The 18,113-nt window shown below is 40.5% G+C and overlaps 1 protein-coding gene across 1 annotated transcript in view; it reads right to left on the bottom strand.

Moving 5' to 3' along the window:
* Window positions 1–14,605, bottom strand: part of Terf1 (telomeric repeat binding factor 1) — a 40,366-nt gene extending 25,761 nt beyond the window's left edge. The window contains exons 1-4 of the mRNA XM_045143378.1: window positions 14,298–14,605; window positions 7,243–7,338; window positions 5,332–5,453; window positions 4,603–4,689 (exon numbers count right to left, since the gene is read on the bottom strand). Coding sequence (XP_044999313.1) covers window positions 4,603–4,689; window positions 5,332–5,453; window positions 7,243–7,338; window positions 14,298–14,577 — 585 coding nt within the window. The 5' untranslated portion in view covers window positions 14,578–14,605. The remainder of the gene's footprint in view (window positions 1–4,602; window positions 4,690–5,331; window positions 5,454–7,242; window positions 7,339–14,297) is intronic.
* Between the last annotated feature and the right edge of the window lie 3,508 nt (window positions 14,606–18,113).

Here is an 18,113-nt window from a genome sequence, read left to right as displayed (position 1 = left end):
AAAATGGCAATCTTACCAAAGGCAATATATGGATTTAAGGCAATACCAATAAAATGCCAACAGTTTTTCTTCACAGAGATAGAAAAAATTATCTCAAAATTCATATGGAATGGCAGAAGGTCTCAGATATCCAAGCATATCCTCAGCAAAAGAAATACCTCTGGAGACATCACCATACCTGATCTAAAGCTATATTACAATACCATCAAAATAAAATAGCATGGTACTGGCATAAAAATGATTATAGACCAATGGAACAGAATCAAGGACCCAGACTTTGGGTCAAGAAACTAGTTGCCTTGATATTTGACAAAGGCCCTAACAATGTAGGCTGGAAAAAAGATACCATCTTCAATAAATTGTGCTGGACAAACTGGATAACCATATGGAGGAAAAGGAAACTTGATCCATACATCTTGCCATGCACAAATACAAAGTCCAAATGGATCAAAGACCTCAATATAAGACCAGAAACTCTGCTAGTATTGGGAAAAAAAAAAAAATAGGAGGACTTTCCATGATATAGGAATGGGAAAAGACTTCCTGAACAAAATCCCAATAGTTCAGGAACTTAAACAATCACTCAATCATTGGGACCTCATGAAACGAAGTTTCTTCACAAACATACAATAAGCAGAGCCAATACAGAAATAGAAAGAAAATTTTGTCAGCTGTACAACTGATGAAGGCCTAATTTATAGAATCTATAAAAGACTCAAAACCCTAAACAATAAAAAGTCAAACAACCCACTCACAAAGTGGGATACAGAACTGTACAGGGAGTTCTCAGAGGAAGAAATGCAAACGGCAAGCACACACTTAAGAAATGTTCACCATCCCTAATCATCAGGGAAAAGCAAATTAAAACAACTATGAGATTCCAGCTTACCCCAGAAAATATAGCAAACATTAAATAATCAAATGAAAAAAAAATGCTCAGAGATTTGCTCAACCATGTTTGTAGCTGCTCAATTCATAATAGCTACAAGCTGGAATCAACCCAGATGTTCATCATTATAATGGATAACAACAAAGATTTGGTATATCTACACAATGGAATTCTACACAGCTATAAGGAAAAATGACACAATGAAATTTGAAGAAAAATGGTAGAACTTGGAACAGATCATTCTCAGCAAACTCACCCAATCACAGAAAGATAATCGTCACATGGTCTCATCTGTGGCTCCTAACCTGAATCTGATGTCATACCTAATAAGTATCTTGAAGACCAGACAATAGGCAGGGTGGGGCAGGAGGGGAGGGCAAAGGTGGAAGGTGGCACAAAACTGGACCCAAATGGCAATGGTACCATAAAGTTCTATATCCGAAAAGACTAAATGGTTGAACCTTCATCAGGTCCTTAGAGGGAACACCTGAATCACAGGGCCCTGGAAAGGGTATGAAGACTAACCTTAATCTTCTCCTGTTTCTGTCTTTCTCTCCCTCCCTCCCTCCCTCCCTCCCTCTTCTCTCTTTCTCTTTTATATTACCTATCTGTTTCTTCCTTCTTTTCCCTTGGCGCTGGCTTGTAATGCCCACTATCAGTATGTGGTTAATATTCACAATGAGCTGTTGATCAGAGACCTACAAGGTTTCCCAAAAGAAGACAGATTTCTATCAGAGTACTTGATGGTCCAACAAAGGTTAATGGTAAGACCCTACTGCTGAAGATACCATATGCTGTTGGTATGGAACATGGAGTGATCTGGCTGGAATTTGGAAGAGTCAGTCCCTAGACAGTCCATCTAGTGCCAGAAGGTGTTACAAGAGTGACTGGGGGAAAATGACCAACATCTGTCCAAGCAACTCATAGTCTAAGCTACTGTGGTGGTTTGATTCAGGTGTCCCCCATAAACTTAGGTGTTCTGAATGCTGGGTTCCCAGCTGATGGAGATTTGGGAATTAACGCCTCCTGGAGGGAGTGTATCGTTGGGGGCTGGCTTATGGGTATTAGAGCCAGTTTCCCCTTGCCAGTGTTTGGCACACCCTCCTGTTGCTGTGGTCCATCTTATGTTGGCCAGGGGGTGATGTCCACCTTCTGCTCATGCCATCGATTTCCCCTGCCATCGTGAAGCTTCCCCTCGAGCCTGTAAGCCAAAATAAAACTCTTTTTCCCAGAAGCTGCTCTTGGTTAGGTGATTTCTACCAGCAATGTGAACCGGACTGCAACAGCTACTCAGTAGCAAACAACCTGACATGATGCTCACACAAGTGCAATAGTGGCACACAGCCATGGTGGGTAATCAACTGCTCATTATTTGGCTAACAGATCCACTCAGTAGAACAGAACCCAGAGCTGGATGTAGGAAGCAAGTCAGAACCATATCCAAAGAACAAGCCTGCCCTCCATTATCAAGCTCCCACCAATCGTTGGCTACAAGAGGGCCTGCATCTATTAAATTCTCTCTAAAGTAATAAATGGTTATCCCATTTATCTGGTGCTGACTGCACTCTCTGTTGGAGAATTTGCTTCTTTTTCACATGGACACAGAACCTGAGGAGAGAATCAGCCCGTCGTATCTCACCAGGGCCCCAGATGAAACCACAAACTAATTGGGGAAATGAGCAAGAGTGCTGCTTTCTTGGTGAACCTGGTACCAGCACAAGGGTGAAGGAGATAGTCACAGAGAACACTCAACTCCTACCAAACCAGATATCCAGAGACACAGAAGCTCCCAAGACTTCATTTCTGAAGTAGACCTAAAACGAACCCACCATAGCTCAGGGAAATTCACAGAAGAGGGGGCAGAAAGATTGTTAGAGTGACATGTTGGGACATTATGCACTGAAACATTGTCTCTGCCCCCATAACTGAAGGCTAACCCTGCAATGCAGGATCCACAATCCCCAACAAGGGTCCCTTCGGAGGGGGAAGAACTGGGAGGAGGCTAATGATGGTACCAACATGGTTGTATACACACTGTGTACATAACCAATACTAATAATTTAAAAAAAAGAGCCAGGCATGCTGGCATATGCCTTTAGTCCCAGCACTCAGGAGGCAGAGGTAGTAGTAGGACCACTGTGAGTTTGAGGCCACTCTGAGACTACAGAGGGAATTCCAGGCCAGCCAGAGCTAGAGTGAGACCTTACCTCAAAAAATAAAAATAATTTTAAAAAGAATAAAATACAGAGCTGGAGAGATGGCTTAGCAGTTAAGGCACCTGCCTACAAAGCCAAAAAACCCAGGTTCAATTCCCCAGAACACACATAAAGATAGATGCACAAGGTGGCGCATGCATCTAGAGTTCATTTACAGTGGCTCAAGGCCCAGGCATGCCCATTCTCTCCCCAATTTCTTTCTCTCAAATGAATAAATTAAAAATGAATAAAATACATTATACACACAAACACACACACACACACACACACACACACACACACAAACATACACATACATACATATAGATTAAAGAGTCAAATACCAGGCATGGTGGCGCATACACTGGGTGTGGTGCCGCAAGCCTTTAATCCCAGCACTTGGGAGGCAGTGGAAAGAGGATCTTGCGAGTTTGAGGCTACCCTGACCACATAGTGAATTCCAGGTCAGCCTGGGCTAGAATGAAACCCTGCCTTGAAAAACCAAGATAAATAAATAAATAAGAGTCCAAAAAGTTTAAAAAGCTGAGATTATCCAAGAAAAGGGGGAAAAAATACTATTTTTTCTTTCTTTGAAAATGCTTAGTTCGTGTGGGGGTCGGGAGGGAGGGAATTACCATGGGATATATTTTATAATCATGGAAAATGTTAATAAAAATTAAAAGAAAGAAAATGCTTAGTTCATCCCAACAACACTTGCTTCTAATATTTAAAACCAGTGAGGTCTATTGGCCTTATACACTACAAAAGATGTTATAAGAAACTCTAGGTGGATGTGTGCTCTTAATTCAAGCAATCAGAAAACTGAGGCAAGAGGATCACTGACAAGTTCCAGGCCAGCGTGGTCCACATAAAGGGCAAGGTCTCAAAAAAGAAATGAAAAGAAATAAATTCTGGTAAGTGGCCAGGGCTATTGTGTTGTTGCATTCCTGGTACTGTGTGTGCATGTATGTGTGGGGAGGATTAGGAATAGAAAGATCTTGACATCTGTCATATATTACCAGACTTTTGAACACAACAACCCCCCCAAAAAAACCCCAAATCTAGAAAACTTAGCAAACTGTCATGCCTTTTACTATTCCTATGCCCCTTAATGTGGTAGCCACTAGCCACATACAACCCTTGACATGTGACTCATCAAATGTCCAACACACTGTTAATATTAAATACATACCAGGTATCAGATTTGATACAAAAATACAGACAAGAAGCCGGGCGTGCTGGTGCACGCCTTTAATCCCAGCACTTGGGAGGCAGAGGTAGGTGGATCTCCTTGAGATTACATAGTGAATTCCAGGTCAGCCCCGGCTGGAATGAGAACCTACCTCAAAAAAAAAAAAAAAAAAAAAAAATACAGGCAAGGAAAATATCTCAGTAATTTTTGTACTGATTAATGTAACAATGAATTTAAAAATAGATTGGGTTACATAAAGCTTTTCTTTTCTCTTTCAATTGTCTTTCAGCTTTTCATATTCTGCACAGTTTAATTTAAACAATTACCATGTGAGAATTTGGGTCACCAAATATTCTTTCAAATACTTCTTCTGCTTCCTTAAAACTGCCACTTTCCATGCAAACAGCTATAGCCTTAAAGACAAAATGACAAACACAAACTTTAGACTGTTTTTCAAAATATGCAATAATTATTTAACTATAGACATGACTTAAGAAGATCAGGAATACTTCATCTAAAACATTTTTCTGCAGCCTAATGATTTCATTTATTTAACTGGTTCTGTGCACATTTATCAGGCAGATGCTCAGCATTCTATCTTAAGGTAGGCATTAGTATAAACCAAGCTGGGTGCAGTGGATCACACCTTTATTCTAATCCCAGCACCCAGGAAGTTGAAGTAGAATTTTTTTAGTTCAAGGCAAGCCTGGGTTATAAGAAATTCCAGATCAGCCTGAGCTACATGAGACCTGGACTCAAACAAACAACTCATATACAAAAATTAGAAGATAAATGATAAATATTAATGGCCCACCTAAATATTAATTTTGAATGAAAAGGAAATGAAATGAGAGGGTTTTCACAACCTATGAAAATATTGCAAAACTTCCCCACCACAAATGACTTTACCTTCTAAAACTATAAGCCAAAATAAACCCTTCCTCACTATGTTGTTTCTTGTTAGGTATTTTGTCACATGAACAAAAATTAATACAACATTATAGCAGAGCAATAAGCATTATAGGACAGCAATAAGCACAAAGTAATATTCAAACCTGAATTTTAATTAAATTCTGTATTTCTTTATGAAGTTTGTCATTTTCCTTTTCAATTGAGGCCCAAATTGTCAGGGCTGATTCCAAGGGGGTAATACGCTCATCAGTTTCAAACTGTGCATCTTTGAAAAAACAGAAAAATACATTAACTTAGAAAGTTATGTAGAATCTTGTAGGCAGGCATGGTGGGGCACACCTTTAATCCCAGTACTCAAGGAAGATTGCTGTGAGTTGAAGGCCACCCTGAAACTACATAATTAATTCCAGGTCAGCCTGGGTTAGAGTAAGACCCTACCTCAAGCAACCAAACAAATAAACAAATAGTTATGTAGGACCTTAAAAATGTGCATTTCTTTTCATATTTGTCAAGTATACACTATGTCCCAAGCACTGTTTATATATATAACCACCTGGATGATTTTTGAAATTAATTTGCTAAGATCCATTCTAAAACTGAAAAAAAATCCAATTACAAAACACCTGAAACTAGCCGGGCGTGGTGGCGCACGCCTTTAATCCCAGCACTCGGGAGGCAGAGGTAGGAGGATTGCGTGAGTTCGAGGCCACCCTGAGACTCTATAGTGAATCCCAGGTCAGCCTAGGCTAGAGTGAGACCCTACCTTGAAAAAACAAAAACAACAACAAAAAAAAAAAAAACCACCTGAAACTAACAAAATATGTTATCTATTGTTTGACATAGTCTTTGTGGTCTGTCTGTCTATCTCTATCTATCCATGTTTTTGAGAGTCTAACTATGTAGTCCAGGCTGGCCTTATACTCAAGATCTTCTTGCCTTGACCTACAGAATGCTAGGGTTACAGGCAACATCACCATGCCTTGTTACTATTTTTGCATTTTGAAAGTAAAAATCCTCTTTACTATGCATAATGATTATATTTTAAGTTTTTGAGGCAGGCACCATTTACTAGACATATTCCTTTAAAGCACTTGTTTCCTAGCAGCTGAAGTTTGTTGCATAGCAACTATACACCAAATGAATACATTAAAAGGAATGTTAAACTGGATATGGCTTTGAATTCACAGTGATATTCCTTTGCCTCCCAAGTGCCAGGATTAAATGAGTGTACTTCCCTGTCCTGTTTCAAGTTATTTTTATTTTTTGCTTGCCTTTTTGTATTTCCAGCTCTTTAAATAAAAAGAATATATTCATTCATTTATATTCCAATTTGTAGTGGGCACTTAAGATACAAATATAAGGAAGTAACTACTAGGCATGGTGGCTCACACCTATAATCCCAGCACTTCTGAGACTGAGGCAGGAATATTGCAGCAAATTCAAAGGCAGCCTGGGATACAGGATGAGAACCTCTTCCAAAACAAGACAAAATAACAATTGTTGTAAATATGGAACTCCCATATTCACAATACCATCAATAAAATACCTAGGAAAGGGATGGAGAGATGGCTCAGCGGTTAAGGCTCTTGCCTGTAAAGCCTAACGACCTGAGTTAGATTATTTAGTACCCAAATACAGCCACATGCATACAACTGGAGTTCATTTGTAGTGGCAGGAAACCCTGATGCACTTATTCTCTCCCCCTTTCTCCAATAGATAAAAATTTTAAAAAATAAATAAAACAAGGAAATTCTATGACTTCACACCTATCCTACAATATTTAAACTCATCGTTGGGCAGAAGGACCCAGTACTGTTTGAAGAAGGCCTCTAAGTAATTCTGAATCAGATTAAAGCTTAAGAACCACTGTTCTAAAAAGATAAATTATACTCCCTTTATTTGCAAAGTAGGCTTGTATGCATATATGCCAGATGTATATAGACAACCTCTTTCTGCCCACCAAAATAAAAAAGAGATAACTCCCATTAGTTGAGTTTTCATTGTCATATAATTAAATATAAAGTACTTCCAAGTAAGATAAAATATGTATTTACCAAGGGATTTTCCTGCTGCAATTCTTGTCAAGAACTGACATATGTATATAGTTCTCATCTGAGAAGCTGTAAGACTGGATAGTCCATGAATAATAGCTGAAAAAGAAAGATGTGAATTTGATTAAAATAAGTCAGCAGTCTCACTATGAGGTCTAAGTATTAGGTTATAAACAATGAACAAAAATGATCACAAACTTAGAGATGAAAGTTCCAACTAGTCAAAGAATGGCTTTTCAACAAACTCTTCTTGCACAACAACTCAAACATGGAATAATACTATTTAAAATTACTTTCATAAGTAGCACTCTAAACTAAAAGATCCTTATCTAAATTGTAACGCATGTCAAATCACTACTTTGAAACTTACATTATGCAATTCTTCATATTACAGAAAATATTTTCCATTATTTCTGAAAAAATTTCCATTAAGTGAGTTTGTTCAGTGCCTACGATGATTCTAAAACATGTACCTCTCAAATATTTGAATGTCCACCATGATGGGTCTACCAGTAAGTATGTGAAAGGTGACTAAATACTATTCCTGGATTTCAATGAGCTAATCTATTGTTTGTAGTTACCTTCTTATTGCTGGGATAAAGCACCAACCAAAAGCAGCTAACGGGAGGAAAGTTTTTATTTTGGCTTACAGTCTTGAGGGCAAGCTTCATGATGGCAGGGGAAAGTGTGACATGAACAGAGAGGCTAGACATTTCTGTCAAAACAGGTAGAAAATAGCAGCAAGAGTGAGCCAAATTCTAGCAAGGGGAAGCTGACTATATAACCTCTAACCCCACTTCTAACAATATACCTCCTCCATCAAGGTTCTATCTCCAAAATCGCTACCAGGTGGGGACCAAACGTTCAAAACACACATGTGGACAATCTGATTCAAACCATTACATATACCAATACAAATGACATGCCAATACTAAGAGACAAATGGTTAAGCTACTAAAGTAAAATTGTGTTGAAAGCCGGAAAAGATAAAGAGCATTATGGAAGCAAAAAAAAATCTTAAATAGTTAAGTATTTGGGAGTAAGGTAAATTGCAAGGAAAAACTTCTTTTCGGAAATGCCTAAGGCAAGATGTCGAAGTGACACTATTGTGCTTCAAAAGGGCTTGCTTAGCTTAAATAAGCAGGACATGGTAGCTCATGTTATAATCCCAACATTCCTGAAACCATAGGAGGATCACCAAGCTGAGGTGGGAGGATTGCCATGAGTTCAAGGTCAGCCTGAGGTAGAATGAGAATGTGCTTTAAACAAAAAAAAGCTTAAATTAGGAAAGTTAAAACAAAACAAACAAACTAACCAAAAAAAACCTGTGCTACAATTACTGAGCAAATAAAAAAAATAATCTCAATTGCGTCAATTCTACAATGGCATAATCTTGTACTGTGATAGAGATTATCTGAACTAAATATAGTCATAATAGAACTAAATAAGACATAAAAGATAGCACAAATTTATAAAAATTAGAACACTCGTCAATGAATATGTATTGAGCACCTACTGTTAGCTCCTATTAGGAGTTGATGACCCAAGATAAAATAACCACCAGTCCTTGGCCCTTAGGAAGATCTTACTCTTAGAATAAATTTGTTCACATAAATTAAACAAAGTATGCAAACAACCGATTTAAAAAAAAATCTTTATTTGAGAGAAAGAGTGTATGGACCTCTTGCCACTGAAAATAAATTCCAGATGCATGTACCACTTTGTGCATCTGGGTTTACATAAGTACTGGGGAATCGAATCCAGCTGCCAGGCTTTGCAAGGAAGTGCCTTTAACCAGTGAGCCAACTCTCCAGCCCTAAATTTTTTGTTGTTATTGTTTTAGAGGTAGAGTCTCACTCTAGCCCAGGCTGACCTGGAATTCACTATGTAGTTTCAGGCTGGCCTGGAACTCAGTAATCCTCCTACCTCTGCTTCCCAAGTGTTGGAAGTACTGGGATTAAAGGCCTGCTTCACCATACCCAGCTTAATTTTTTTCATGTACTTCAGGCTGGCCTTCAATTTCCTACATAGCTGAGGATGCATTTGAACTTCAGATTCTTCTGCCGCCACCTCTGGCTGCTGGGATTACAGGCAGCATGATCACACGTATTTTAGTAAGTGCTGGGGATTAAGCTGGGGGCTTCAAGCATGTTAGGAAAATACTCTACCAAGTAAGCCCTATCCTTAACACTCTGAAATCTCAGAAGTATCACAAAGGATAGGTACAGTCAGCCTGCTGCATTCAGAGTTCCACACAAGCAGATGCAAAGTTTGTGAGAAAAAAAAAATTTACATGTGTACCGAAAATGTAGACTTCTTTCCTTATAATTATTCCTTAACAAAATGTAACAGTTAGTCATAAGCACTTACACTATATCATTGTATTAGATGTTCTAAGTAATCTAGAAGTGATTCAAAGAGAGGATTGCACAGATTACATGCAAATTTTAGGCCAGTTTATATAAGGGACCCAAGCTTTAGGCTTTAGTGTAAACAGGGTTGGTGGGTAAAGTCCTGGAATCAAGCCCCTCTAGATACCAAGACAGAATGTATACAATATCAGACAAAAACAGACCGACCCTACTTTAGAAAAGAATGACCCCTTTTATCTTCACTGCCCTAAATATTCAATACAGTCAACTACGAATTAACTGCAGATACTTTATACTCTTGTCATTCAATTCATTGCACCTGCTTGGCAGGTGGCTTACAAAACAAAACCTACTTGTTCTAGGTGAACCAGCAGTTAGCTTTCTCTATACTGCTGAAAAAAAGGGGCGGAGGTGAGAGAGATGGCTTAGAGGTTAAGGCACTTGCCTGCAAAGCCAAAGAACCTGCGTTCAATTCCCCAGTACCCACATAAAGTTACATGCACAAGGTGCATGCATCTGGAGTTCATTTGCAGTGGCTAGAGACCCTGGCGCACCCATTCTATCTGCCTCTTTTTCACTCTCTCAAACAAGTAAGTATTATTTAAAAATATTAAGAAGTATTTAAAAATATTTTAAAGATGGGCTGGAGAGTTGGCTTAGCGGTTAAGCACTTGCCTGTGAAGCCTAAGGACCCCGGTTCAAGGCTCGGTTCCCCAGGTCCCACGTTAGCCAGATGCACAAGGGGGCGCACACGTCTGGAATTCGTTTGCAGAGGCTGGAAGCCCTGGCGCGCCCATTCTCTCTCTCTCCCTCTATCTGTCTTTCTCTCTGTGTCTGTCGCTCTCAAATAAATAAATAAATAATAAAAAATAGGTATTTTAGGACTGGAGAGATGGCTTAGCGGTTAAGTGCTTGCCTGTGAAGCCTAAGGACCCTGGTTCAAGGCTCGGTTCCCCAGGTCCCACGTTAGCCAGATGCACAAGGGGGCGCACACGTCTGGAATTCGTTTGCAGAGGCTGGAAGCCCTGGCGCGCCCATTCTCTCTCTCTCCCTCTATCTGTCTTTCTCTCTGTGTCTGTCGCTCTCAAATAAATAAATAAATAATAAAAAATAGGTATTTTAGGACTGGAGAGATGGCTTAGCGGTTAAGTGCTTGCCTGTGAAGCCTAAGGACCCTGGTTCAAGGCTCGGTTCCCCAGGTCCCACGTTAGCCAGATGCACAAGGGGCACATGTGTCTGGAGTTTGTTTGCAATGGCTGGAGGCCCTGCCACTCCAATTCTCTCTCTCTCTCTCTATCTGCCTCTTTCTCTCTCTGTCTGTCGCTCTCAAATAAATAAATAAAAATAAACAAAAAATTAAAATATATATACATACATACATACATATATATACATATATATATATTTTTTTTTTAAAGAGAAAAGAAAAAGAAAAAGAAGATCTAATAGCTGGCAATAGTAATAGCAAATGTATGAGCGTTTAATATAGGCCATGTACCACTCAGCCCTCCATACTAGTAGTTTATAGCTAGGAACCATCTGAAAAGGGTTGCAGATGAGAAGCTTTCACTTACACATATCTGTTCAATTGCTAAATACTTTCCCCATTTAAAGGGTGAAGAAATTGAGGAACCAAGACAGTTACAAAGTATTAGAGGACAGGAAACAAACCTTAAAAATGTATTTTGCTGTCTACAGGGACTTTTTTTTTCCCCCCTCCCACGCTGGGTCACACCCTAGCCCTGGCTAACCTGGAACTCACTCTGTAGCCCCAAACTGGTGTTGAACTCATTGCAATCCTCCTACCTGGCCAGGAACTTGCCATTTTCTTGCCTCAGTTCCCCAAGCACTAGGATTTCCAGCCCATGCCACTATGCCCATGTTCTTAATCATTGTCCTCCCTTTTTCCTATGTGGCTAGGAAATAATTTAGAAGTAACAACCTGGAAAAGGTATCATCTTAGATATAAAAACAATTCTGAGTCTGAATGAGAGCTTAGAATTTTGAAAGCATCCAAGAGTTGCATATTTTTTACAATGTCAGTAAGTATACTAAAATTTTATAAAATAAGAAAATTGAGGATTGGGGAGATAGCAATTAAAGGTACTAGCTTGCAAACACTGCTAACTTGGGTTCAATTCCCCAATATCCACATAAATCCAGATACACAATGTGGTACATGTGTCTGGAGTTCATAAGCAGGGGGAAGAAATTTTTCTTTGTTTTTGTTTCTTGTTTCTTTCTTTCTTTTTTTTTTTTAAGATCGGGTCTTGCTCTAGCCCAGGCTGACCTGGAATTCACTATATAGTCTCAGGCTGGTCTTGAACTCATGGCAGTCCTCCCACCCCTGCCTCCCAAGTGCTAGGATTAAAGGCGTGTGCCACCACACCCAGCTAAAAAAAAATTTTTTCAAAAAATCCTTTCAGCTAAAAGTGGAAAAAGAGCGCTGGAGAGATGGCTAAACAGTTAAAGGCGCTTGCTTGCAAAGGCCTAATGGACTGGGTTTGTTTCCCCAGTACACACATAAAGCCAGATGCACAAAGTGGAGTATATATCTAGACTTCGTTTGTGGCAGGAGGCTCTGGCATATCCATTCTCTCTTTGCTTGCAAATAAATAAATAAAAAGCAAAAAAATTGGGTAAACAGGGCTGGAGAGATGACTTAGTGGTCAAGGCACTCGCCTGTGACCCATTCCATCTCTCTCCAGATCCCACCTAAGCCAAGACACACAAAGGTGAAACACTTGCAAGGTTGCACATGCCCACTAGGTGGCGTCTGGAATACAATCTCAGTGGCTGATGCACTGGCATGCCAATTCTCTCACACTCTATAAAAAAAGTTTTTAGGGCTGGAGAGATGGCTTAGCGGTTAAGTGCTTGCCTGTGAAGCCTAAGGACCCCGGTTCGAGGCTCAGTTCCCCAGGTCCTACGTTAGCCAGATGCACAAGGGGGCGCACGTGTCTGGAGTTCGTTTGCAGAGGCTAGAAGCCCTGGCGTGCCCATTCTCTCTCCCTCTATCTGTCTTTCTCTCTGTGTCTGTCGCTCTCAAATAAATAAATTTAAAAAAAAAAAGTTTTTAAAAATTGGTGAAACAGATATTACACTATGTTCACAATTTGTATATTCATCACTAATTGACAGAACAGCCTGAAAACCTGAAACTCTTTGGAGTTCCTTGCTCTTAAAAGTAACTGGGATAGCCTCTAGATATTACCTACGTTTTGAGTTAGAACCTTGAAAGGAATTTTTCTGTCATTTTAAAACTATTTTCTAAACAGTCATATATTGATGTATTGTGGAAACAGTGAAAGTCCCATGTACCCTTCAACATTTTCCCTTATTAACATCTTATAGCAGTATACTATATACTACATTAATGTACCAATGTTGATACAGCATTTGCTTTTTCTTTTAATGAGCAAGAAAGGAAAAAAGAGAGAATGGCCTCCAGCCATTGTAATCAAACTCCACACGTGCGCCATCTTGTGCGCATGTGCGACCTTGCATCATCTTGTGTGTCTGGCTTACAAGGGATCTGGAGTAGAACATGGGTCCTACGGTTTGCAGGCAAGCGCCTTAACTGCTAAGCCATCTCTCCAACCCATTATATTATTAACTAAGTCTAATCCTTTATTACTTATTAAGGTTTTTTTCTGGGGCAAGATCCCATCCTGGATTCCACATAACATTTAGCTATCATGTTTCTTCATACACCTGATGGTTATGGTAGTTTACTTGGTCATGAAGACTGCATTTTGGGTACTGGTAGGGTATTTTACAGTATACCCCTTTAGTGTTCCTTAATGTATTCTCATAATTAGTTGGACTTAAAGAGTTTCTGGAAGAAAAAAACAAAGTTCCACCTTCATTACAATATAGCAAGTGTACACACTGCCGCCATATCACTATGGATATGATACCTAAGTAAGGTAGCATGTTAGGTTTCTCTACTGTAAAGAAATCCCATATTTCCAAGTATCCTCTCTTGGAGTTTCGTTTAGCCCATATTTATGTTCCATCTCAAGGACCCAGTAGCTACGTTACTTAGAATTTTTCTGCGTGGTAGATTTGCTTCTTCTCCCATTTATTTATTCAATTATGTACTTATATCATTATGGACTCAGGGTTTTTTTTTTTTTTGAGTACTTCCTGTTTGGAACTACAAAATCAGTCCTTTCCTTTGTTGGAGAACGGTGTTAGAAACCGCAAATTTGTTGCAGGTTGTTGCTGTGCCCTTTCATCTGACAGAGCAAGAAAATATGTATGCGTACTAACCTATGTCCATAGACAACTACTATTAAAAAATAAAATAAAATTCGCTGGACGTGGTGGTGCACGCCTTTAATGCCAGCACTTGGGAGGCAGAGGGAGGAGGATCGCTGTAAACTCCAGGCTAGTCTGGAAGTGTAGGAGTTCCAGGTCACCCTGGGCTAGTCCGAAAAAAAAAAGGGAGAGAGGGAGAGAGAACAGGCGGGGTGTAATCTTTATGTGCTTCAAACTGACTAGACCCTTCCACCAACCCTAGCTAGGGCGCCCGCTTCCTCTGAGGAGAAAACAGACCCGGGGACACTCGGCGCCGACGGAAGGGCGGGCGGGGAGAGGCGGACGCGGGTTTCGGCAGAGCCGGGGAGGAGGCCGCTTCGCCCGCCCGCCCGGCCCCGGCCCCGACCCGGGCCCCGCACTCACCCTCGGCGCTGTCGCGGGTCCGCTCGAAGTCCTCAGAGCGGCCGTCGCGGAAGGCCCGGCAGAGAGAGAGGCAGAGGAAGTCCAGCATCCAGCCCGCGGCCACGGCCTCGGCTTCCGCCACCAGGTCCATGTCCTCCTCCTCGTCGTCTTCTCCTGCAGGGTCCCCCGGCTGCATGTGGTTTCTCATCGTGTCCTCCCTGACTTTCTCCAGCGAATCCGCATCCTTCCCGTCCGCACAACCCCGCGGACCACCAGGCGCTGAGGAGACAGCTTCCGCCATGTTCAATCGCTCGCGCGGGTTGTGGCACCTCGAGCGCCTCGCAGCGATTGGCTGACGAGGCAGAGCGTGGGGCGTGGCCACGGAGAGCCGTTTACACTGACGGGAAGTCCTCCAATAGCACGGCGAAGATGGGAGAGAGGCTCCAACTGGGCTTCTGATTGGCCAGAGCTGTTCTTGCCTCCCCGAGGTTAAATTCCCTGCCCCAATCAGCGGCAGTGTTTTCGGGGTAAATTGAGTAGCTCTTGCGGTTTGCTGGAAACATCCGCTATGCTGGGGAGTGGGTTGATCTGTTCTAACGGACCACTTTATCCCCAGTCTAAAACGCAGTCCAGAAGGGGAAACATCAAGGTTACTAAAATGGAAACACATTGCCCCAGCAGCACACTTAAGAAAGAAATTGGTTGTCATATGCCTGTAATCCAAGCGCTTGGGAGGTGAAGACAGGAGGATCCAAAGTTTGTCATCCTAAACCGAGTGTGGTGGCGCACGCCTTTAATCTCAGCTCTTGGGAGGCCCAGGTAAGAAGTTCGCCATGAGTTGAAGGCCACCCTGTGACTACATAGTGAAATCCAGGTCAGCCTGGGCTAGAGCGAGACCCTACCTCAAAACCCACCCCCTCAAAAAAAAAAAAGTTTGTCATCCTTGGCTACAAGAGCCCAAATGAGAGGGAAAGAAGGATAATGGAAAGAAAAAGTAATTCAGCCTTGTCACCATTACTTGCATGTAACCCTGTTATTCATCTAACTCAATTACTAAATAAGCACACTCCCAGAGTGTACCAGAGGAACATCGGTTGCTTACCATCCATCCTCATGTGCATCTTTCAAAATCATAATAACAAAAATTGCTAGGCTTTATGTCGAGTTTCTGCTCTCGAGTTCTAACTGGATGGAGGGGTGTCCCATGAGTTTGCAAGTTGAATAAGTTTTCAATGATAATACTGGCTGCTTGTCTGAGGACAGAATCACTGTTCTAGAAAGACTGCACTACTGTAGAAATGCATTTCAATGAGGCTCTGCGACTGGGAATGTCAATATGTGTGTGTGTGTACGTACATATATATATACACATATACATATACATATACATATACATATACATATACATATACATATACATACATACATACTTACATACATGCATATATATATATATATATATATATATATATGTATATATATATATATATATATATATATATGCAGTAGTGCCTGGTTAATGCTAGATAAGCACTCTACCACTTGAGTATGGCAAGCCCCTGGATGCTTATTTTTAATTTTATAATTTACAAGGATGGGTGTGGGTGATTTAGGGGCAGTTTTATCATTGTGCTCTCTTCCTAAAAATGTATTGAACATTATTTAGGCACTTTTCTGTATGTGTCATTATTGAATAAACATTCTTTTAAGATTCTTTTGAGCCTGGCCTGGTGGGTCACAACTTTAATCCCAGCACTGAGGAGGCAGAGCTGTGAATTCAAGGCCAGCTGAGACTACATAGTGAATTCTAGGTCAGCAAGACCCTACCTTGAAAAACAACAACAACAACAAAAAATTAAAATCCTTTTGATCAGGTGTGGTACAACAACTTTAATCCCAGAATTCATCTGGGAGAGGCAGAAAGAGCTCCCTGCAATCAAGACTAGTTTAGTCTATATAGTGAATTCCAGGCCAGCAAAGGGTGCATAGTGAGCTCCTGTCTCAATAAAAATAAATTCTTGGGCTGAAGAGATGGCTTAGTAGTTAAGGTGCTTGCTTGTGAAGCCTAAGGACCCAGGTTCGATCTCCCAGCACCCATATAAGCCAGATGCAGCAAGGTAACACATGAGTCTGGAAATTGTTTGCAGTAGCTGGAGGTCCTGGTATACTATCTCTCTCCTTCTCTCCCTCTCTCTTTCTCTCTCTCTCTCTCTCATGAATACAAAGATAAATAAAATATTTTAAAATTAAGTCATTGTTTTTAAGCAAGCAAAAGCACCTTTAACTTCTGAGACATTTCCCTAGCCTCCAAAGTTCATTTTGTTATAGTACATCCAATTATTATCAAAAAATTGTATTTTAATTTTACATATTTCTTGTTATATTATCTTTAAGGCAGTATCATTTAAGTGTTGAGTCTTTAAAGGACTATAACATAGCCCACAGGGATTCTTGAATTGGAATGTCACTGTTGCCTGGTGAGGGACTCTTAGGAGATTGGGCCTGTTGACATTACCCCATAGAAGAAAGCATGTGGGGAAGGTGGTCAGACAACCACATGAGACCTCAGATTTGCCCTGTGCTAGCTGAATGCAATAATAACATGAGGTGTCGTAGACTCAGGGGGAGATAGAGTATATAGAGCATAAAAGCTTAAGGGACAAGTTCTTTGAAGCAGCCGGGAAGAAGTTGTTCTCCATGTGAAGATGAGACTTCTTGATGTATAGCTGCTTTGGGGGCTCCTTGTTCCCTTAAGTAACCCTTCATCCTGTGTTTCTTATATCAATAAACCCATTAAACAATTGACTCACCAAAACTAGTTTGGGTGCAGTTATACTTTGGTCTGTTTACTGTATCCTATCTGGTGGATTGACTTGTGTTCACATCTCCCCAAGGAAAATTTCATATAGAAATCCTCTACAAGTAATTTACTAGCTTTGTGACCTTAGGTCAAAAATGCTTCAGTTTGCACTTCTGTATATTGCAGATATTAACAATACATGCACTGTAAGTTCATTAGAAAGGTTAAAGGACTTGTAAATATAAAAAGCTTCAATCAGGCTGGGCGTGATGGCACACACCTTTAATCCCAGTACTTGGGAGACAGGGTTGGGAGGATCACTATGAGTTCAAGGCCACCCTGAGACTACATAGTGAAGTCCAGGTCAGCCTGAGCTAGAGTGAAACCCTACCTTGAAGAACCAAAAAAAAAAAAAATCCATAAAAAACAAAACACTTCAATCAGGCTAGACAGATGGCTCAGAGTTTAAAGGTGTTCGATTCCCCAGTACCCACATAAAGCCAGATGCAAAATGGCACATGCATCTGGACTTTGTTTTCAGTGGCAAGAGACCCCAGTATGCCCATTTTCTTCTTAGCCCCACCTTTCTCTCTGTGTTTGCAAATATAAACAAAAAATCTTCAACAAAGCCAGATACGTAGTATATGCTTTTAAGAAAAGCAGACTATGCGTCGCAAGGAAAGAGGATGATATGATGCATTAGAAGATATTCAGTCTGTAATGGTCCCATGGGAAATTAGCTCTGTTTTGCAAATAATAGAAGATGGGGAGCAGGGGTCCAGTGGCTCAATGAATAACACGTCTGACTACAGATAGAAGATGGGGATAAAGAATCAAAAATGAGAGCTAAAGCACACTATGAGCCTAGAATTTCTAAGCATTTGTGTCTTAGTAACATTCTTCCCAGCAGAATTTTAAGGTGTTATCCTTAGGCATATTGACCAATTCAAAACTACAAAATAAATACAACACACTTTCCTATGATTGAAAATCCTGGAATATTTGGAAAAATAAATATATATTTTTTACTGTAGAGT

Source organism: Jaculus jaculus, chromosome 2 (assembly GCF_020740685.1).
Source record: "Jaculus jaculus isolate mJacJac1 chromosome 2, mJacJac1.mat.Y.cur, whole genome shotgun sequence".
Classification (NCBI taxonomy): Eukaryota; Metazoa; Chordata; class Mammalia; order Rodentia; family Dipodidae; genus Jaculus; species Jaculus jaculus.
The sequence above is the reverse complement of the archived record's forward strand: the minus strand, read 5'-3'. Positions and strand labels throughout refer to the sequence as shown.